The sequence below is a fragment of the Apaloderma vittatum genome, unplaced genomic scaffold (genome assembly GCF_000703405.1).
Source record: "Apaloderma vittatum isolate BGI_N311 unplaced genomic scaffold, ASM70340v1 scaffold9832, whole genome shotgun sequence".
Lineage (NCBI taxonomy): Eukaryota > Metazoa > Chordata > Aves > Trogoniformes > Trogonidae > Apaloderma > Apaloderma vittatum.
In genome coordinates this window covers 46,898-69,086 of record NW_009701873.1, presented here as the reverse complement: position 1 = coordinate 69,086, position 22,189 = coordinate 46,898, and the positions used below count along the sequence as shown (strand labels likewise).

At 46.5% G+C, this 22,189-nt stretch overlaps 1 protein-coding gene across 2 annotated transcripts in view; it reads left to right on the top strand.

The window, feature by feature from the left end:
- Positions 1 to 22,189, top strand: part of SRGAP2 (SLIT-ROBO Rho GTPase activating protein 2) — an 87,991-nt gene that overhangs the window by 22,845 nt on the left and 42,957 nt on the right. For both annotated transcript variants that reach the window (XM_009879319.1, XM_009879318.1), the window contains exons 2-3: positions 5,842 to 6,034; positions 14,654 to 14,816. In XM_009879319.1, the coding sequence (XP_009877621.1) occupies positions 5,842 to 6,034; positions 14,654 to 14,816 (356 nt within the window). The remainder of the gene's footprint in view (positions 1 to 5,841; positions 6,035 to 14,653; positions 14,817 to 22,189) is intronic.

Sequence of the window (22,189 nt, the reverse complement as noted above, 5' to 3'; positions counted from 1 at the left end):
GTCGCTTAGATGGGGTGTTGGGTGATATGGTTTAGGGGTGGACTTGTAGTGTGGGGTCAATGGTTGGACTCGATGATCCCAAGGGTCTTTTCCAACCTGAATTGTCCTATGATTCTATGATTCTGCAACTGGGAGAACGCGTCCAGGCTCCTTGCGCTGCTCACCACCACCTTGCTTTGTCACCAGCTCAGCAGGACTTGAGGAAGGAATCTCTTCGCTCTGGGAGAATGGTTTGAGCGAGCAGCGTGGTGAACAATACCTGCGAGAGCGGAGCTTCGGGGAGACTTGGTTTGCCCCGGCTTAGAAGCTGAAAAGGCATTTAAAGCAGGAAAGAAAAACCCCACTGGTGTTCTCCAAATTTTTGTTCTCCCAGTTTTTGGCTGTGCGTGCAGTGCTGGCTTTGTCACCCCGCGTGAGAAGAAGCCATTCAAGTAACTGTCAGAAAGTTGTTTGGAGAACGCGATATTTCAGGTTGCTCAATGGGCCCGGAGCGATCTCTGCCCGGCGGAGCGCTCGGGATCCCCGGTGCTCGTCACTGGAGGCTACGGACAGTCCGTCAGCTCCGGCTCTTTTCTGAGAGCTGAAAACATCAACTAGGGGGTGGGTGTGTGTTGCTTTTGATTACACTAATAATCCATGTCAAAATGACTTTTAAATTGTTGTTTAGACCGGTGACAAAATGCAGTTTCACCACTCGCCCGCGGTATTTTATCCAGCGTTCAGAAGGTGGGAAAACATAAGCAAAGGTTTGTCCGAGGTTGGTTTTTTTGGTTTTTTTTTTGGCTTCATGTCATCCGAGGGAAACCTTTAACTGAGTACAGACAATCCTAAAATAGCCGTGAAACTTCCTGTAGGCAGAAGGAGCTGCAGTGTTCTTGCTGCTTGCATGAAGGTTTTGGGTTTTCCCTTATTTGAAATGCACTGTTAAACTTTAATTTTGTTCTGAATAAATGATTGTAGCACCTAAAAAATAAAATACTGCCCAGTGTTTTTAGATGTGTTACCTTTATCAAGGGTTTTATGCACTCTGTGGATTAGTTACAAAAAATGAGGACTTTGCTCATGGGCGCGGGAAGAGTGACCCACGATCCGCCGGGGGAACGAGGGCACTGAATCCCTGCCCAGGGTAATTTAATCTGGATTCTGTTTTTAAACATCCTCCCTGAAAAGTCAACAGCGTGGACTGTGTTATGATAATAGTAAAGGAGTCTTTCATGACTACCAAAAAAAACCCCCCAACTAAATATTTAATTTGAATTCTGCGTGGATTAAATGCCTTGGCAACTTCGTCAACATGTTTAATTGCATAATTTTGGGCATTTGCTTAAAAGCTTTGCGGAGCTGAAGGCTTGCAGCAGTTTGTGAATTGCAGGCGAGGGTTTCTTCGTATGGGTATGGAAAACCGACGGATGGGCTTGCTGTGTTCAGTGGGATTCTGGCTGAAGGGGGCTTAAAGTGGTAAAATGTCCGAGGTGCCGGTTGCGATGGAAGCGTTGCACAACTGTCGTAAGGGCAGAGAGCGTCGGCTGCCTCGCTCCTTGAAGTGACACTTCTGTTGTGCCTGGAAAAGCTGGTAGACACGAGTAATTAGTGATGCAAATACATTATGATGTAGGTGTGAACATAAAAGACGAGTGTCTTCAATACTTCACGGAGACTGAGGCTAGCCTTAATTTTTGCTTTTAATCATGTCTCGCGTCCTCTTCTTTCGCTTCACTAATGCAGAACTGCGCTCGTCTTCCACCTCAGTGATTTTATCAATCTCTATTAGAAGGAATTTCAGCTACTGACGCCTACAATTCTGTTTGTGTATTTAAAACTATAAAGGAATTCCTGTCAACGTGTATTACCCAACGCTAATATTGCTCCTCGCGGAGTGGCCGTGGGGGACCCCCGAGTCCGGGCGAGAGCGGGGACGGTTTTGGAGTTGAGCTCTTCCAGTCGGAGCGGATTTGTGTGGGTGAGAGGATTGCTGTTTCATCTGGGCGGGAGCTGGGGGTTGGTGGTTCTGTTTTGTTGTCATCCCACTCCTTTCCCAAGCTTGTCATCTTTTTATACAGCATGGCACTTGGGATAGGGGCGGGAACAGCTTGAGAAAGCTCCGGTGCAGACACTTGGAGATGCAGCTGGATACCGAGAAGCAGCTCCAGGCGGCTCGTGCCTTCTCGTGGTGCTCTGTGCTGGGCGGGCTGTGATTCACCTGGATGCTACCCAGTTAGAGCAGGTACATCCTTATCGCTGGGAACAGCTGAAACTCTGCCTGCGGAGAGGATCCTGCTTGGAGCAGGAACACTGCTCAGAGCAAGTGAGACGACTGGGCAAGGAGGTCTCCTGGGTCTGAGTTCGTCCTTTGAGCTCTGTGCGTGACCTACCGAAGAATGAACAAGCTAGTACAGAAACTTATTCATTTCCATACTTCCAAATGGAGTTTATAGGATGCTTAAGCCTAAAAAACTCATTTTGGTAAATTCGTTTTCAGAAGCTGCGTGTTGCGTACTGCAGAAGAGCGAGTGTAGTTCCAGTCAGATGGTCCATGCCCACCTGCTCTGGGCAGAATTGTTTTATGGTAGCACAAATTCTTGCCAGGAGCTTTGCAGAAAAAAAAAAAATCAGATTTTAAAATTAGGATAACCTACTGTTAATTTTCTTTACTGGATTCTTCCCAAGATTGTAGGGTAGGATTATTCTGAGACCTTGGATTTGTCCTGTAAACGAGCCACCTAGACACTCATCTACTTTAAACTCCGGTGGGCTTTTTCAAGCAGGAACAATCAATTTATAGACCATCCAGGTTATTTAAAGATATAATCGGTTATGGTGGTAGCTTAAAATGTAGTGTATGTCTTAGCTTGCCTGTGATGGAAACTACTGGTGATGACCTTTCCGTGGAAGTATTAAGAGGCACCACCAGTTAAATACCAGCGTTGTATTTGGGGACAGTTACCTTCTTGAGAATGAGGTATCGTTTGTGCCTATCAATACTTTATATGCTTCAAAGTATATAAACGGAAAAAAAGTCAAATAGATTATAAATGTTGAGAATGACAAATGGCACTAAAATACAGAAGGCAGAAGAACTTTCCTTGCCCTTTGAATTAATTAAAACCTAGACCTGCCTGCTGAGTGCTACAAGGAATGATGAAGAGGTACCTGCAGAAAGGATAATAGTAAAATTATGCAACTGTCTGGCATTATACAATGCTCTGTCCCTCTGTGACCCAGGTGACTTTAGGATCTGGTGATGGGTGTGAGTAAATGGTTTGTTCTAAACGGATGGAAAACTTCTCTGCTGCTACTAATTATGTAGTTGTCAGCCACGTGAGCCTGAAATACAACAGAAAAGATCCTGCAATACAGGACAAGGCTTAGCGTGAGAATAAGAATACCTGGGGTTTAATCCTAGTTTTACTACAGGCATCTTGACCTTGAATTAAACGTGGTTATTCACCTTAAGGCACTTGTAGCACTGGCAGCAGGAACATAGACTTAGGGAGATCTTGAATGACCACAGCGGGTGAGATCGCTGAGATTTATGAGTTCCAGAAAAGGAAGGGAGGTGGAAGGCTCTTTGGGGTTTAAAGAGGCCGTTAACCTCATCACCTGTGCAGACTAAAAAGATGCAAAAGCAGTGAATTCCAAGTTAGAGTGGCCCTTGTGACTGCAGACACGACAAGTCCTGCGTGACCCGCGGGCTGGAGCCCGCACAGCCTCCGACTGCTGGGCTGCGTTCTGGGGGTAAGCCCGAGAAAAGAAATATCCTTTGCTTGTGTAAGCAATGGGAAAACAAGCAGACACTTTATGCTGTAGAAAAGCCCAGTAAGCCTCAGGAAATTCCTGCATTCTTGATTTTTATTTTGTGGCCGAGGACTGCGTGGTGTGTTTTGGAAAGATGAGCAGGGTTGCCCTTCATCCAGCCCAGCGCCGCGCTCTCGATAAGCTGGGGCTGAATGGCTCATTGTTCGGGCGCGGGCAGCCCGATCAGCTGTCGCTGCTCCCCTCAAAAAACACTGAGTTTATTTATAAAGCAAAAGTGCTGATACCGCATTTCTTGCTAAAGGAAGAGGTTGTTGGCTGGTGCTGCCGTTTAGCAGGAGGGCTGCGTGTCAAGGGTCCCACCTTGAGAACCAAGAGCTTGAGCTCTGGTGATTTATAATGGAAATACGCGTGCTCTGCTGATCTTCTTCTAGTCTTTGGGATCTACTAGTTTTTTGGAAGTGGTCCTTGCTGTTTCCGCTTTCTCTCCTGGAGCTAGTTGCTGGGAACTACAGCCTCAGGGAAGTGGTACTACCAAACAAAAGTATAATCAAGGTCATCTTCAAGCTTCAAAATCCCACATTTTATTCAGATTTTTATTTTTTTTACAAGCCTAACTAGGTGTTATATTTGTATACACGTGATCTGGGGTTTGGAGTCTCTGAAATAAAGCAACGTGCAAATCCTGGGCCCCCTGAAACTGGTTGTTCCCGCAGACGTGAGCACAAGGCGAGGCAAGCGATGCTCGCGGCGCGTGGCAAGAGTCAAGCGCTCCGGGGCCCAGATGGTTTTTCTGGGCAGAGGGACAAGCATACCGAGGAGTCCAAGCTGGCCTCTATTATTAAGTATCTCAGGAATTAGCAATGAGGTAGCTGATGAAAAAATTGCCTTTGGAAAACGATCCTGACCCACCTTCATTTGTGGGGACGAAGCTGTGGGTGCCTGCGATCGCGGTGCGCGGGCACAACAACAGGCTGTGCGGGCTGGAGACCTGGATGTTGCTTATTTTTACTGCTCGTTCTGAGTTCAGTTTGGAGCAGCACATCTCGGAAAACCTTTGGGAAGAGTGGAAATAGCAGGCAGCTCTGAGGTTCGAGTGCTCAAAGACCTTTAGATGAAAGTGCATATTTTATTGTTTTCGTGTTGAGTTTATTGCCTGTATAAGAGCCAAATAACCTCTGCCAGCTGCATCAATGAGTATTTCTGCATTTTTAGACTGACTGCCATGCTTCTGCTATGTTTTCTTGCCCTGTTTGACCGTGAGCAAGTCATTTTGCTAATCTGTCCCTCAAATTCAGGATCAGTAAGATAAGTAGAAAACCCCGGCTTAAAGGGCTAATGTGAGAAGTTTTCATATTTGTAATATGTTTGAAAGCTGTAAAATACTGTGTTAATGCAAATAGGTACCTTCAGTAATAATTACGTGTAATAACATGTGTATCTGTGTGCTTTATGGGTTTGTTAGACATGAGTGTGTTACTTGCAGATACTTTAAAAAGAAAAATAAGCCTTCCCAGAGATAATTCCCTAATGGGAAGAGCTCTCCTTTTGGCTCTCTGAAGGGGTGTCTTTATCTGTTTTGATGGCTTGGTTTGTAATGAGAGCTGCACAGCTGGAAACTCAGTAACTAACTGAATATTCTGAAATTGGTGCCTTTGGGGAGTGCCCCAGTACGCACGAAGACGGCTTGTGTCTGCATCAAAAGCAGTCGGCAAAGGAATTTGAGAGAAATTCCCTCAAGTGATTCTCTGAGCTGACGTGGGCTATTGCAGCATCCAGTCCTTTTTCCAGACTGAGATTCAGTACATTTTTAGGCAGTGACCGCTTCTTCTGAATGCCAGAAATGCACTTGACGCTTGTAATGGATGCACTAAAGGCTTTGCTCGCAGGTCCGTGCGCCGGATCGCAGCTCACCGGCTGCTTTCCCTGCGACCGGCGCCTCCCAGATCATTTTCTGCCTGCAGATACAGCTTTGCTGCCGTGTTACTGCCAAGGGACCATATTTTAAAGTTTATTTTATTGGAGAGTTTGAATGGTGTTTTCTCTAATGGGATTCTGTTTAATCTTTAGTACTTTTATTTGTTGCAGAGATCCGTGCCCAATTGGTAGAGCAGCTGAAATGCCTTGACCAGCAGTGTGAGCTTCGGGTCCAGTTACTGCAGGACTTGCAGGATTTCTTCCGCAAGAAGGCAGAGATTGAGATGGATTACTCAAGGAATTTGGAGAAGTTGGCTGAGAGATTCCTGGCTAAAACTAGGAGCACCAAAGACCAGCAATTCAAGTAGAGTATTCGCCTTTTTTGTTTTTGCCCTTTTTTTTCCCCTGTAGATGTGGTTGCCAGGATAGGAATGCAAGAAGAGAGCTGATACAGTGAATGCAGGTGCCAGCACTGTCGTGAATGTCAGAATAAAACGTTTCCCAAATTTGTGTTAAACGCAGAACCCAGTTCACGTTTCTGCGTAGCTGGGTTGCTGGCTTCACGGCAGTAATTCCTGCTAGGACATACGTTATCAATAGGGAGGGGAATGGCAAAAATTGGCACGTCTGAAAGGTGCTGGGAAGGTGGGCAAAGCTGACACCAGATCTGATGGACAAAGCCAGGATTTCCTTCAGTGGCTTTGGTCTTTTTTTTTTTTTAAGAGAACTGTTTCTAATCTGTTCTGTGCTGTGATTTGCCGTTGCAGTTCCCTGTTTTCAATATACTATGTGTACTCAGGGTAGGATTTATGAATGTTGTATCTCTGCTGCTGTCGCTTCAAAACCGTGGCACAATAAGGCCAAGAGCACTTCCACATTGAGCTGTGCCATTTTTTTGAGGTGGGGAGGAATCCCCAGATACTCAGCCGATGGGACTCAATTAAAATTTCGAGGTGTCCTTATTGGCAATCAGTTGTCTGACCTGCTGAAACATGATTTACAGGTGGGTCTGACCGTGCTGCTTTGGTTGTTCCCCGCTCAGCTGCTCTGAGTTGGGATGGCTGAGAGATATCGAATGTGGTTTCCTGGATTCAGATCCTGCTGATTTACTGCCGACTCTGGCTTGGAGGAAGGGACACGGGTGCTTTTCCCGGGAAGAGGGGTGCAGGAGAGGACCCGTGGGTGGAGAAGGGGCAGGGGCTGCCGTCTGGGCAGTGCGCAGGCTCGTCGGGTTTTGTTGTCAGGGTAGCAGCCAGGCAAAACACCGAGCAAAACCGGCTTTGGGGATCTGAATCATTTCTGCTGTGGCCAGATTGGGCTGAAAGGATCCATCTGGGTCTGCCCCCACCCAAAGTGCAACGTCACTCGCGGCATTGTTTGAGCCGGGCCATTATTGCTGGGTTTGTTTTGTTTGTTGTTGCTGTGTTCGGAGGGATATGGGGATAGATCAGATTTCCCTTTCCACTAAGAAGCTCTTTTTGTGAAAACCATTAAGAAGGCACCATTTGTTTCCTCTCTGTACAGCTTTGATGTTGTTTACTTTAGTTTTCATTTAAAACACACGTTGCGCTGCGTTTTGGGGAAAGCGTGACTCCCAAGCGTAGCTATTTGACAGATTAGGGAAAAATTATTCTGTGTATCTATAGAGCTGTAATGGCCTTAATTATTTTTTTCTTTTCCTTTGCCCTGAAAGTGTTCTTAGAAGCTGCACACATTCCCCACGTGCCTTTAAAGTGGCACTAAGGAAAAGAAGTCTTGAACTCTAATTTTCCTCTGCATTATGATTGGTGTTTTTCCGTTTATTTTGTTGTTCTTGGTGAAAATTGAGGTGATTTCCTTGATGTTACATGAAACTTGAATGTCTGGATTAAATGCCCGTGCTTTTCTGGTCAGGACCAGGGCAATACTCTGAAACCTGTTTCTGAGCATCAGTTTTACTTCGCTTTGCAGAGGGAGGTCTGATGCTGCTGGGGCTCCCGATTCTGCTTCCGTGAGCAGCAGAGAGCTCCTGGCAGAAAAGCTTCCGGCTCTCGGAATATGTTACCCCTGCAAGGTCTGAGTCCCAGAATGTACAAGTTGTTCCTTTGGTCAAGACTTGGGATAAGGGAAAAGAATAACTCCCAATGATGCGGCTGCTGTGTCTGCGAGCGGTATTTGCGCACGGTTGTCAAGCTGTCTGCCCTGGGTGGCTCCATCTATCACTTGTTTGGTCATTCGTGTCCGCTGGTGTAACGTTCAGAAAGGTGTCAGAAATACTCCAGGGATCGGTAAGGAAGCCTTTCCCATTATAATTCCATATCCCCAAGACCGCCCTGTCTGAGTAGTGCAGGGTAACTTGGTGGGCGTTCTTCCTGTAGATGCCGAAGCTGTTGTCTCCTTTGGAAGCCCCCAGAAGAGCATTTGATCCAAGCCAACCCTCAGATCTCTCCTCCTAAGGAGCCTGCGCTGATGTGACTGCGAGACGTGGCCGGGCGGGTGGCTGCTCTGTAATTGCCTGCTTGGGACCCTATAAATACCCAGTAATAGCGTGTTCTTTCGATAAGGTGATAATTATGTCGGAAGGTACCGTATCATTCAGCGACTGCTCACCGTGTCACTCGCCGTTTTTAGATCCCATAACACGCTGTCAAGGAGGAATCTGTCAGGCAGCAACCCTGTAATTTGCATGCGCTCTCATACTCGGTGGCTATTATGTAATTGCCAAGTTGCTCCAGACGTGTTCATTTAAGGGAACGCTGTCAAGGGCAGGAGGCTTCAGTCTGACCCTTGAAATTGGATTGTGTGGCTTCCTCCACCAGCCGCCTCCAAGCTGGTAAAAGCACACGCTGGAAGGAAAGAGCAATGCGAAGTGCAGGCTCGTGTTGGGTTTCTAACAAATGCATTGCACGGGGGTTTATTTTGCTTAGATGTGCAGCACCAGAGGATAAAGCCGAGCAGGTGGATACGTTTTCCATATGGATTTTGAAACGTAGGTGGTTGGGTCTTGACAGCAAACTGTGCAGAGCTGGGGAAGGGCTCAGAGGGTGCTTGCACGTTGCACAGTTTGAGGCTAGCTTCACTGGAGCATCTTAAAATGATTTACAGAGGTAGGTGTGTGTTATTCTCATTTTATGTCTTCGAAGAAGGGGAACAGATTGATTTAGCCAGGGTGACACACGAGTTGATGACAGTTGGATATATCCCAGGTTTTACTCGCTTTTAACTACTCTACCATGGCTGTTAGACCTCACTTTGCCTATTCTCTTACAAAAATGTTTTTTCGATTAGAAGAGAGAACAGTCATATAAAATGTATATATTTGGTAAGGCTCTGTCAGTACCCCTTGGTTAATACCCTCGCGCGAGATGTAGGGACTAGGGGGAAAGAAAAGAAAAAGCGTTTCACAGCCCAAGTCTCACAATTCCAGTTGTTACAAGAGCTTGTTGGTCACAAGTTCGGAGTAGTCATCGCTCCTTAAAGATCTGCCTCTTTCAAGAGAGAAAATGGAAAAAAAATAAAATAAAATAAAAAAGAAAAAATGAAATGAAAAGACAGTGCTATTTTAAGGCCATATTTTAAATCAAGATAATCTTTGGAAGTAGGATCCTGAGTAGCAATTGTCAGCTGGAGAGCTGGATGTCCAGGATCTCCCAGCATGAAATTCAGATGGCTTTCTGGCAGCCTTTGCCTTGAAGTAGAAGATGCAGAATAAGTCTGGCAACCTTCAGGCTGAGCACTTGTAAACAACAGATGTTCATAACTGGAATCTTTTGGAAGAGAAGGGCAGGGAGCAGCAGTATGTCCATGCTTGTCATTCTCAAAATTCGCAGTTAACGCTGAGCTGTGTCAGGAGGACTTGAAGGGGAAATCAAACGTTGATTTGAAGGAGCAGCTTGCAGAGAACATCTTTGGTTTTCTTAAAAGAAGTGAAATGATTTCTTTAAAGGGTGATGCAAGCTGTGAGGGAGGTATCAACAAAAGCTTTTGGGTCATGTGGACTTCCATTACGTTGTTGGTTTTATGATTTTAATATTTTTATAGGCTGTTTTGACCTGTAATTCTTTTTGATGGAGCTGAGTCCTGAACATTATTTTCTGAGTCTTTTCGAATAGCAACATTTGGAAGATGTTTGTGATCATTCATTTATTCAGCAACCTCATTGAACCTGGAGAGCTAAGGATACACGACAAGCAAAAATTAGTGTAAAAGCCCAGGGAGGCTCTTTGTGGTGTTTTTCATCATATCAGCGATGCCAGCATCACATGTGTGGGTTGGTGTGGTTGTAGCTGCTCTTACGGAACATGCTGCTGAGGACAAAATTCAGACAGGTTTGAAAAAGAATATACAGGAGCAATTACATCTCTGCTCTGACACTTTGGCTGTGGCTCCGATGGTTTGCAGGGTGGGCCTGACAGTTGCACAGACCTGAAAACAGCTTTTTCATCCCTCCCTTCCCCTGGTATCTAGGTTTAGCAGGGAGCTGAGGTGAGCTGGGCGTGGGGCTGGATCTGCAGAGTGCCTGGGGTGGGAAGGGCAGGTTCCTCCACGGGGTGGGAGATCCGTCAGCTTCTTGGTTCCAGCAGCTTGAGTGCTGAGCTGGGATGTGCCAGGTCTGGAAACATCTGCTGCACACCTCTAGGAAACAGATCCTGAATGTTTTGGGAGGGCAGGGAGGTGGAACAGGAAACCTCAGTTTTGGGAGACTTGCTTTGAAAAACGCCTCTAGGGGAAGGACAGTCGGAGAAGTTTTCTGTTTGTGCGGGTGACGGGACGTGCCTGTGTTAGTTTAAATGTTTCTCTGTTTCTGTGCAGTAACATTTTCATTCTCATCTGGCTCATCCCATCGATTTTGCTCCTGCTGGAAGCGCAGTATTCCTGTTCCTGGTTTGTGGGTGTCATTTGGTTTTAGTGGGAGGTGGTGGTTTTTGAGCTATTTTTCCTGCTGTTGCTCTGCCCGAGGTTGCCTTGCAGTGCCCAGCTCAGCATCTCGGGCCTTTGTCGATCTCTCCTGCTTGCCTGAAATCGGATAAATCTTGGGTTGCCTGCGAGTTCCTCGTATGAATGAGTAATTTAATTAAGACGTTTCAGATACTTGCGACTCAATCTTCCCTTCTGATCTTTGGAGACCGACTGAAGCCTTTGAAGTGGAAGTTGCGCAGGACCCGATCAAGATAACGCCCGAGAGACCGCAGAGCTTCATACTTTGTGGTTCCTTAAAAAATCTGTGCACAACTTCCTCTTCCTGCTCCCAAGCACCCCCCGAGTGCTGTGATCTGGTGTAATTCGGGCTAACCCAAATAAACTCTCCAGATTCACTATCATCACACGATCTTCAAATGAGTATAAATAGTGCTTTTGAAATAAACGTGGATCTTGGCATCTTCCTCCTCCTCCTCTCCTTGTGGGAGAAGTTTTGAGTGGAGCAGTTGTAGTGAATGTGAACTCCCCAGCACTTTGGGAAAGTTCATATCCAGACCCTAAAGTTTTGGAATGATCCCATCACTTTTACTTCTTAAAGCCAAAACCTGCCTCCAGTCATTCTGCAGGATCTGTGGAAATCAAGCTTGTGCTCGGTTATGCCCAGCAGTCCCCGTTGCATATTTTTCTTCTCTTTTTTTTCATCCCTCCTCTGTGGTGACACGGAACTGGAAGTGGAGTTTATCTGCCAGCTCCTCTGAGAATTGAAATGGTTAATGAAAATCGCAATTTGCTTCTCTGCCATCTGCTTGTGGTTATGATAGAAAAGGGTCTGTTGTAAACAGTTGTATAACTTCTGCTCTGTGTTGTGAAAACTGTTGCCGTGTTCCACCCCAGAAAATTTTGCATTTTTGAAGGTGCTCGAACAGTTAATGCGTGTGTAGTTTTAAAGGCTACTTGGAAGTTCTGAAGCAAGTAACTGCCTCTTCTTTTTCTCTTTCGTTTCTCTTAAGGTCTGCCTTCATCTGCTTTTTCGAGTGCAAGGAAAATTGTCACTAGTGAGTAATCAAGGAGAGCTTTTTTGTCTTGCTTCCTGTGAAAACCTTGCCCTCAAAACTGTGCAGAAGCGAGACAGGCTGTTCTAACAGGGTACCGAAGGGGTTAGTGCAGCCAACAGACACCAAGAAACTGGAGGAATTGAAAGGAAAAATCCCGAGGCTGTGGTTGCGTGAGGTTGAGCGCAGGGTGCGGCGCTCGCTGCGCAGACCCCAAGGTGACAATCCCGGTCGCGGGTTGGAAGCATGTGGGCTCGCGCTGATTTTTTTTCCTGCAGGATGGCCTTTCATGTCTAACCACACGGAGTGTGTCAACAACCCATCTGGCGCCATTAGACACCAGCAATTTTACTCACCAGCTTTTCATGGGCTCCTGGTATTCCTGCTATGTGCTGCCTTAGAATAGCTTCGGGTGCTGTGGTAGGGCAGCCCGGACAGCTGGGAATCGTCCACTTAACTATTGCATCTCTCCTGGTTCCATTTGGTTTTCTTTGGAAAGCCAAGCACTCGTACCGTGCTGCTCTCCGGTCCCTTGCACGTATCCGGGTCTGCAGCCATAACCCTCGATCCTCGTTGCTCACGAGTCTTCCAGCTGCTCAGGGTGAGGTTGGACCTCGAACAGGCAGGTCCTCCTGGTGGAGCAGATGGCAAAAAGGCAGAACTAGGTGGAGAATGCTGTGGGAGACATTAAGGATCACCATGACTGAGTTTTTCGGTTGACGGTTAGTGCAGACGGATGGTACAAAGCCTGAGGAGACAACTCAGCCCCCAGCTGGGCTTCTGGCTCCTTGGAGCGGAGATCTGTGGCTCTACTGGTCTTAGGAGAGCAGTGAAACAGTAAGAGGCTGTTCAAGAGTTTTCAGGCGGGGTTTTGAACAGCTAGAACAAGATCAGCTGGTGCAGAGTCTGAGCTTCTGCTCTTAAGTTTCTTTCCCAGGCTTTTTTTCTGGTAATTGATTAATTTTCATTCGTAGCTCTTCCAGTTTTCAAGGGCAAATACCAAATCAGAGCGTAAAATACTTTTATCGTTGATGTAAAGGAGCAAACCAGCCGCCTTTTAACATCTTTTAATGCTCTACTTCATAAACTTCTCTGTACAACCATCCACAATAATGTGTTACTTGGTTTGCTTCCCTGTCTTCTCCACGAGCCATGGTTTGTCCCTTGGTGGAGGTGGTTGCTCTCCAGATGGCACGTACCCTTCCGGCCCAGCGCGGCTCCTTGGAGGAGAAATTTCTTCCTCCTGCCCTCTCTCTAGTGCAAGAAAACTGGGTGTTGTTTCTTGTCTCTCCTAAACAAACCCCCAAAGCTTCATGTGTGTATTACCTTGTCTTGTGGCGGCGGCTTTTATCTCCATCTCAGCGGGAGTCGGTGCTTACGGCTCCGCGTCTCCACGCGTGTCCTTCGCGGGCTGGCAGCAGCCTGGTCAGTCCCCGAAGCTTCCCTCTTCGGTTAGCCAGGTCTCACAGTTACTGATTAGGTCTCTGGCATATTAAAAAAATCCCCAAACAGTATGGTGCAAGCACCGATTGCAGATCAGGGACAGCGATTGCTTTTATGTAGCTGAACATCTGGCAGCTCCAACCTCGCACGGTTCTGCATTTCGATCCTTCCATCCCGTTCTGCGCATCAGCGGTATCTGCAATACAGGGCGTTAGAGTGCGAATGAAAATATTGTCTCTAAATAAAATCTATGCCTTCTCACGTTTTCTTATCCTTTTTTTTTTTTTTTAAAACGTCAGGAGAACCAAAAGCTCAGATTCCTTTTTAAACCCCCTCCCACTATACACACACACGCTCTAAACCTTGAAGCAGTCCAGATCACAAGCTGCAGTCATTTCCTGAGCTTTTTAATTTTTTTTAAGGAAAAGAAACACAGCATCAAGATCAGCTGCTCTGAAACTCTTCTTCTTTATCTAAAATTATCCATATTGCACTGCAAATCCAACCGTTGATGTCATGAGAAGGGTAATGAAAGTCTGCCATGGCTTCATTTTCATGTTTTCACAATGTCAGACATTCCTTGCAGCAGAGATTGCTGTCCTTTTAAGTGCAGAATATTCCTTTTTTTTTTGTTTTTGATGGAAATGAAACCGCATTTCTTTCGAGGGGAAAGACACCTCATACAATCACGTACAACAACCGAGAGGAGCTTTGGCTTTCCACCAGAGATCTGACTGACTCTTTCCTAAATAAATATTATTGTGCTGTAAACAAATGACAAGGAGATCTGGAGAGGAGTGAATGATGTAGTCAGGGCTACACCTCGATCTGCCAGTCCCAAACGGTGCTGGGGCTGTTGGAGGACCATGCAAAATCCCTGCTAATGGCCTTGCTTTCATCTCATAGGAGATGGTGCCTTGAGAAATGACTTGCTTCTTTCAGGAGATGAAATGTTCATCCGAATAAATGGAGGTTCCTCTCGTCTCCCCTTTTGCCCTTTCTGTGGCTTGTTTGCAGGGCACAGAGTGAATCAGCCGTAATAAGGTGGAGAAAGTTCAAAGATGAGAAAATAAAGCTGCTTGTATGAGTGTTGCTTTCCCTCTTGCTCGGGACAGATGCAGGTGCTTGCACGTTTTTGTACATGAAACACAACATTTTGTTTCCTACGCAGATGCTCTTTAGCTGAGTGGATGCTTGACACCTTTTTATCGTGGTTAAGGCACGAATGCCTGAGAAAGCTCTGTGAGACCTCTTGTCAGGCACTGGAGCCATCGCTTTCCCTCGGGCACTGTAATTTATGCACAAGATCTTGGATCCAAAAGAAAAAAATCATGTGACGTACCGTAGCTTGCGTTTGCCTGGTCTGTTTGCTCGGGGACAAAAGCCCACAGACACATGAACGTGGCCCCGTGTAAGGCAGGGTGTGTTTTCTCTGGGTGCCGTCTCCATTTCGTGTCTCTCCTCTCCCTCAGCAAACCCGTCCATCCCACGGGTGGGTTTGTACACTTAGAACATCTCAGACAGAATCGTTTTGTCCGCTTCAGCTCAAAGCCTGTCCAATTCGTGTTTCTGGTTTGTGTCCTTTGCAGGAAGGATCAGAACGTGCTCTCGCCAGTCAATTGCTGGAATCTCCTGCTCAATCAAGTGAAGCGGGAGAGCCGGGATCACACCACCCTGAGCGACATCTATCTCAACAACATCATCCCGCGCTTCGTCCAGGTCAGCGAAGATTCGGGGCGCCTGTTCAAGAAGGTAACCAAGTGCTACAGCACAGCTCTTTTGGTCTGGCCCTTCTGCAGTTCAGGAGTTTTAGCTGTTACTGCTGGCGGTTCAATTGGGTTTTGCCACGGGGCTTTTTTTTTTTCCTCTTTGTGATTAACTGTGCCTGACTTACCTTTGCTTTCTTGGGTGATTTTCTTCTTCTAATATTTTAGAAGTGGTCAGTTAGGATTTGTCAGTCGAAATTCAGGCCATGTTTTTTCTTTTTTTGCCTCTTAAACTGCTCGCAGTTTTTTATGCATTTTGAAACTTTCGTTAAATAACAAACTCTCCGTGTCTTCAGTTATGAATATAATCAAGAGCAACTCTAAGCACAGATTTATACCTGTCGTGGAGGAGTAACTACTGTTAAAAGAAAAAATTAAGGAGAATTCCTACCATGCTAGATAATAAAAGGATATATTATCCTCTTCTGGAAAAGGAGAAAATGCAGCTGAGGTTTGTTCTGTTAGCCTTGTCCCCTTCTTTCCCCTTGAGTTGCACCTGGAAAAAAAGGTGTGAGGGTATTTTTCCATTAAGAATCTCGATGGTGAAGCTTTGCAACTCCTGTTGAATGGCAGTGCCCAGTCTCTTCAGAGACTTGTCAGTGGCTGTAACATCTGCCACTTCACATCCCGACTTTGAAAGCAATTTCTCTTCCTCCTTTCCCCTTCCTCTTGCGACGTGTCATGATCTCAGAGAGTTATTTCTACTATTGCAAGGCCCAGAGAGGGGGTTGCGGAAGGACTGGAGCTTTCTAACGAACACTTTTGTGGAGGCTTATCCAAAATCATGTTGTCTCCGAGAGAGAACGGGAAGAGGAACGTTTTGGTCAGAATCTCCCAGCGTACTTTCATCTCTGGCTTTTCGCCTTCAGTGTCAGTTGTTGGATTAAAAGGGAGTCATGTGAGTAGCGTGTGAGCAACATTAAAATCTGTTTAGGTGCGGTCGGCAGTGACTGGAGACCAGGTCTTTTGAAATGTCTTGTAGAAAGAGCCTTGAGATATTTCTTAACATCTCCATGTTGCTTTAGCTGATAAAGAGAGTCTCTCGAACGCAGCCCGTTCAGACTGCTGGGAATGAGCCGTGCTGGATGTTGGGTGTGATATTTCACATCAAGATGCACTTGAAGGAGCAGCATCTCGTGTGGTACCTGGAGAGCAGGACACCTTTGCTCTTTTGCAGCACGTATTCGTGTGTGTTGGCAACTGATTTCTGCAGGAGGATGAAAATCAGTGCAAGGGCACTGGTGTGTTCCTTGTCCTCGGCGTATTTCTGGAGTTTTTTAATGCATAGTGACAGAGCATGAAAGATATATTCGTGATGCGTTCTGTTCCTCTTCTGCTTCAATTTTTTGAGACGTTGCCCAAGCGGAGGAGGAACCTTCTCTTTTTCAAGTAACGTGGCACTGAGGCCTTTTTGACCTTTTAAAACTTCCTGGTAATTACATTATGGTTGATTGGATACTTACATGGGATTACTGAATGGCAGTTACTCTTCAATTCCTCTAATCCTTCCAAAGGATAAGTAATCTTCCCACTGAATTTCAACACGGGCAGTGCTTGGGGAGGTGGCTGAGAAAATGCCTCAGCAAAGGAGTGCATAGAAATTGATATTATCCCAGTTTGACTGGAAACGAGCATCTTCATTTTCAGCCCCTTGTATAAGCGTGGTTCTGCCCTGTTTTATTTTATTTCGGGCAGCAGGACTTGAATAAAAACAAACAAATAACTGACCGACACCAAAATACCCCTCTAGTTTCTTCCTCGCAGACCAAACGCAAACTCTGGAGTAATTTGTGAAAACAAAAGGCACTTGTTGCTAAATTCCAACTACTTGTTGTCTGGGTGTTTGCCAGGCATGCCAAACCGGCCGAGGGCCAAAGCAGGTATTGGGTTACCATTCCACTTGTGCAGGGTGCTTAAAAACAAAAAAAAAATGCATCCTGTCTTATCCAGTGTCATGCAGCTGAGTGAGGGAGCAGCTGATAAACAGAGAAGTTTGCCTGAACCTGGATCTGCTGCTACTTGTGCTTTTTCCCTGGAATCTCTTACCTTCCAGAGCTGCAAGAAGCAGCATGAGTTGGTATAAAAGGTGCTGCAGGCTAGAAAACAGATGTGGCGTGTGGTTACAACACTGTAAATCAGCTTTATATTCCCTGGATTTAAAAAAATAGTCTCTGTTTATAAAGCTCCTCTGTAGCATGTCTGTAGCAGCCAGTCTGTGCCAAGGGCAGTGCAAACCACCCTCTTCCATGAGCAGGCAAATGGTACCTTTTCCTGGGTGAAAAAAAAAATAAGTGGATGAAGTCGCTTATCCAGTGTTGCTCAGCGAGTCGCTGGCAAAGCCAGGATGCCTCTTCTGATCAGTCTCTGTAGGTATTGAAGGGGAATAAGTTGGTGACTTTGAAAGTCTAATTTTTACATTTCTGCTTGGAAAATACCTTCTAAAACAAGAGCTCCATGTGTGTCTGCTTGCTCGCAGGTGCTCTAGCAGCTTACATTTAGGCACTGCTCCCTGGGCTGAAAATAACGCTATGAAAAGTGGAAAGGATAGCGAGGCAGGGATGCTCGTTTGCTGAGGGCAATTGAATTAAAACCCTGAGGCACGAGATCCTTTCCTTGGACCGTTTATAACTCAGGGCTTTCTTGAGTCAGCGCTTTGTGTCATGCTGGGGCTGAGCAGGTGAGCTCAGAGGGACACGCAGGGTGGAAGGGATGTATTTAAGATCCCTTTTGTTGCTCAGCTCTTGAGTCGTGCGTATCTCCACTGTCTGAAGTGGTGAGCGTTTTTCAAACGGGAGGGATCTAAGGACGGCGTGCAGCCCTGATCCAGCCCTAAAGCTGCAGAGGGCCTGGGTAGGTGTGATAAGGTCTGTGCTGGGAAGGAAAACGCATCCTCAAGAGCAGCAGAGGCGCAGAGCGCAGCGGGGTGGGAGCTGCCTGGGGCGCAGCACGGAGCCCGAGGTCGGGAAGCCAGGTCTCTGTGCCCAAAGAGCATCACTTGTGGTGACAGCATGGGGTTTGTCCCTTCCAAGAATCCTCAGACAGATGCTCCTGTGTCCGCTCCCGGAGCCCTTGGACCGCAAAGGGCACGCCAGCGCTGGCGGTCGAGCTCGGACACGTCTGCGTTGCAGCCGGTGAGTCTCTAAACTCGCAGCGGCGGTGCCGGGGCTGCGCACAGGTTTGCAGAAGGTTCAGAAGATTCCCGTTCGTGGTGTTGGGACTCGCTGCGTCTCACGCGGTTTCGGTGTTTGTGTCTGTTGAGGAGATCCCAGCCCAGGGCTGTGTTATGGTGCTGAGGGTCTCACTCGTGTGAGTGTTAGCTGGAAGCTCGCCAGCCACTTCAAAGGTATCTGTGCTGATAAGAGCAGCTGTGTTTGCTGCCAGCGCCGGCGCTGGATGTGCCGTGTGTGTCAGCCGCGGTTCTTCCTGCCTCTCGGATTTGTTTACCTCCCTGTTAGCTTCCCTGCAAAACCTTTACGTGTCTGAGCAACAGACTGTTTGCACCAGATGGGGATTTTTTTTTTTTTAATCTTATTGGAAACTTATTGGTGCAGGTATTCTTCGTTCTCTCTCTGTACCCTTTGTTTTGGTTCCTCCTGAGGAAACACTTCCAGGTTTCAGTGAAAGCTGCTGTGAGCGAGGGGCTCGCTGCTCTAGCAGCCGTGCAGACAAATCCCCCTGGCGTCGGGGGGATCTGGCGTTGGCTGCAGCTTGGCCCCGGGGACGATGTCGGTGCTGTTCTGCGCTACCGCAAAAGGAAAGGAAGTTAAACGGTGAAATAAATAACCGTGCTCTCGAGCAAATAGAACTGGGGAGGAGGAGACGGGGCCAGTGGAACTGTCCTGATAGCTAATCGTTACACCTTGGGAAGAAGGTAATATTTTCTTATTTGTCTGACAGTTAATGGTTTAGCCCTGGATTTCACACAAGGTCGAAGCTTCAAGCCCAGGTGCCACCCGATGCTGCCGTTCTGGTCCCTCTCCCTGTCCTGGGAGACTGTCCTGCCGCGCTGTCAGCGCCTGCTCTCCTGCACGTTCCTTTTCATTCCGCCATGGAGAGCACTCCTTTGATTTCTTCCTGCTTATCCTCCTTCAGTGCGGCCCTTTTATTTATGTATTTATATACGTGTATTCAAAATACTCTTCCATTTGAGCTATTTCCCACTTTCCCTCTATCCTCCCATCATTTCAATGAGCCTCTTGATTTCTCTGCATGGCCCAACCTTTCTGTTTCTCACCTGGTTATCAGGTTTTCCTGCCTACGAGCGTATCTTTTTAGTGGGATCCCTTGGTATTATTTATACATGTTAGCCTTTTGAGAAGCACTCTCTTTAATTTGGTATCTTTAATCACTCTGTCATCTCTTTGAGATTTCCCTAGAACCAGATTTGTTTGAATTTAAGGGCAAAAAAAAAATATCTTTTTAGAAGAATGGACTGTGGAAGCTTCAGTCGCTTTGAGTAGTTTCTGCTCTGCTTTTAACTTGGGCAGCAGCGTTACCGGGGAGACTGGCTGGAGATGCTCAGAGCCATAACCCTGCCCTGCCCAGCCGGGTTACACGTGTGTCCAGGGAAGGGTGGTTGTCCCAGAAATCTTGCTTGGAGAGCATTAACATTCCTTTGCACTATTGTATCAGGTTCAGTTGTGGCGTTTATGGGGAGAAAACCCTGGAAGGAGTGAAGAAAGCCAATGGGAGGATTTGAAATTTGCTTCCTGTTTAATACCTTTGATCACGGAGGAGAATAGTTTATCTGCTAGTACACTGCACGGTGTTTGATGTGAAATGAAAAATCCACAATGAGTTGGCTACAAGGCTTGCAGTAATCAAGGAGGAAGAATTATTAATTCTCTTAAGGGGTCCGAGCTTAAGATGACCTACTTTACAGCTGCAGTGTGCCTCGTTGCCGCATTTATAGCGGAATATGAAAAAATCTCCAAATAAGCCACACGTGGAAAAGCCGTGCACGTGACAGAAGTGCACTGACCAAAATGTGGGGCACTTTTAAAAATATTTCTCCACAACTATGTAAATATACTAAAGCCATAAGTAAAACTGTCACTGAGGTGCAGAGTTGGTGAATACGTGCTGTGTCCTTGCTCTCGTTCTTGCATCCCTGTGTCTTTCTCAGCTGGATGTGCCTCGGGAAATAGTAGTAACGTCAAGTTCTGACTGTTTCCCCGAAAGCTGAAGGACTCGGAGGCCTGTTGTGAAATGATGCTTTCTGATTTCTCGTTGGGGAAACGGCATCTCCCCCGTCTCCTACCTGCGCCTTTCTAGAACCGGTGGAATGGGTGAAGCGAGCGGGAGCGAAACAGTTTGGGTGGTGCTTTTGTGTGGGTTAGCAGCACACAGACCTGCTTCTGCGTGAGAGGTTTCATTCCCCCCACCCCGTAACTGGACCGGATGGTTTCTGTGATGCTGGTAACGCTTTGTACCCGGTCAGCTACACTCCTGCCGTCAGCCTTTTGCCCAGGGGGATGTGCAGAATACCCAAAGGCCACACCTGGAGTAATTTTACTGCGTTACCGGCTAAAAAGTCACACTTGGGTGTGGATTAGACAAAGGATACACAGCGTTTGGCCCATGCGTGAAGGAAGACCATTGATATTACATTTAGTTTCTGATTTCCTCTGTGCTTCCGTTGTCTTTCACCACACCAGAACGCTCCTCGTTATTCTGCTGCCGTGGGAATTGGGGTCAGCCGGGAAGAGGTGATGGCTCTTTGATGCTCCGGGTCATTCATCTAACTCTGATCCCTCCAGCAGCTTTTTCCTAGAGGCACATCACGGCAGTTTGAAAAAGGGTCCTGGGGCAAGTCGGTAGCACAAAGCTCTCACGCAGAGCGTCAAAACCGCGATGGGAATTACGGAGCGTTGCACCCGCTCTCGTGCAGGGCTGCGCCGTGTGCGGGTGGGTCTCGCCACCTTCTGAAGCTCCTTCACGACTCGTTGGATGTGGCCATGTGTAGCTGGCTCTCAGCTGTGACACTGCGTGGTTTGTTGGAATTCGGTGCCTGAAGCCCAAGATTCAATAGGATCAGAATTCTGGGGGAAAAAAAGAGAAGAGAAAGGAGAAAAAAAGGAGATGGGGATTATTTGGAAGCAATTCTTTCAGCCCAGGGTCCGGGAGGCAGCAGTGTGACGTGGTTTTGTGTAGGACTGGCTTTTCAGAGGACGCTATTCTGCTGTAATAAGGAAAATTCCTTATTACTGACATAGTGGTGAAACAAATCACTACTGAAATGGTGGAGAAAACCAGATAATACGAGTGTAATTGAAATAAGACTGACCAATGCAGTATGGATCATTCAACGGGAAGCTGGTGATCTATCATCCAAAATATGCGTGTGTGTTGTGTGACATAGGTTTTGTTTTCCTAGCTTTTCTTCAAATTCAGGAGAGTTTGCAGCTTTAGAAGAGATCTGCACAGAATTCCTGTTCTGTAGGGCTGTGTGACGATGGCCAAGGTCTTTATCCATAAAAGTTGCAGGAGAAACTTGTGTAAAACTTGCACAGGCTTCAGGTAGGTTACGGCTTCGTTAAATTACATCCTTGTAACAGATTTATAACAAGTGGATTGGACTGATGGTGATGACCAAGTACTTGTATACACTGAAACTAGTTGATTGTTTAGAGGAGAACAGGAAAGTGATAAATCCTATTTGCTGCGGCATGCAAATGGATTAAAGGCAGGCTTGTGAAAAAAACTCAGAACTTCATCAAGAATTCTAAACTCTAATTAGCATATTTTATTTAAGTGCTTCGTGTACAATCTTGGAAAATTTTACCCAGCAAGCTTTGTCTTTTACACGTTTTGTAAGTAGATGTAAACTAATGCATAATAAATACCCTGTGATGTTACCTTGATTTGAACAGGAATTAAAAGGCTCTTGTATTGTGCAAATTTCCTCACTGGTCTTGGCAAGAACTCAGTCCACTCACCTCCCATCTCCCACTGTTGTTTCAAAAAACATTAGAACATTTAATGTCTGCCTTTCACCTACGTGTATTTAATTATTTCTTCTTTAAAGATGTAGAGAAGTGCTCTTGGTGGAGAACAGCGTTCGGAATCGGCAGATCTGGGTTCCAGTTCCAGCCCTGTCACCAGCTGGCACGATTTTAGGCAACGTGTTAGATAAAATCTCTTATCTCGGGGAGTTACACATTCACCCACCGATGGTTTCTGAGCACTTCCTTGCTGTTGGAGAGTTCCTACAGAAAGCATCTCCTGAACTTCATGCCGTGTTTGCTTGGAAGCCGTTCCAGCTTTCGGTCGGATTTGGAGCTCCGGTACTGACGCTGGAGATCCGGGGCAGAAAAAGCTGACAGCATTCCTTAGCTCTCATCTTTATTATCCCCACTA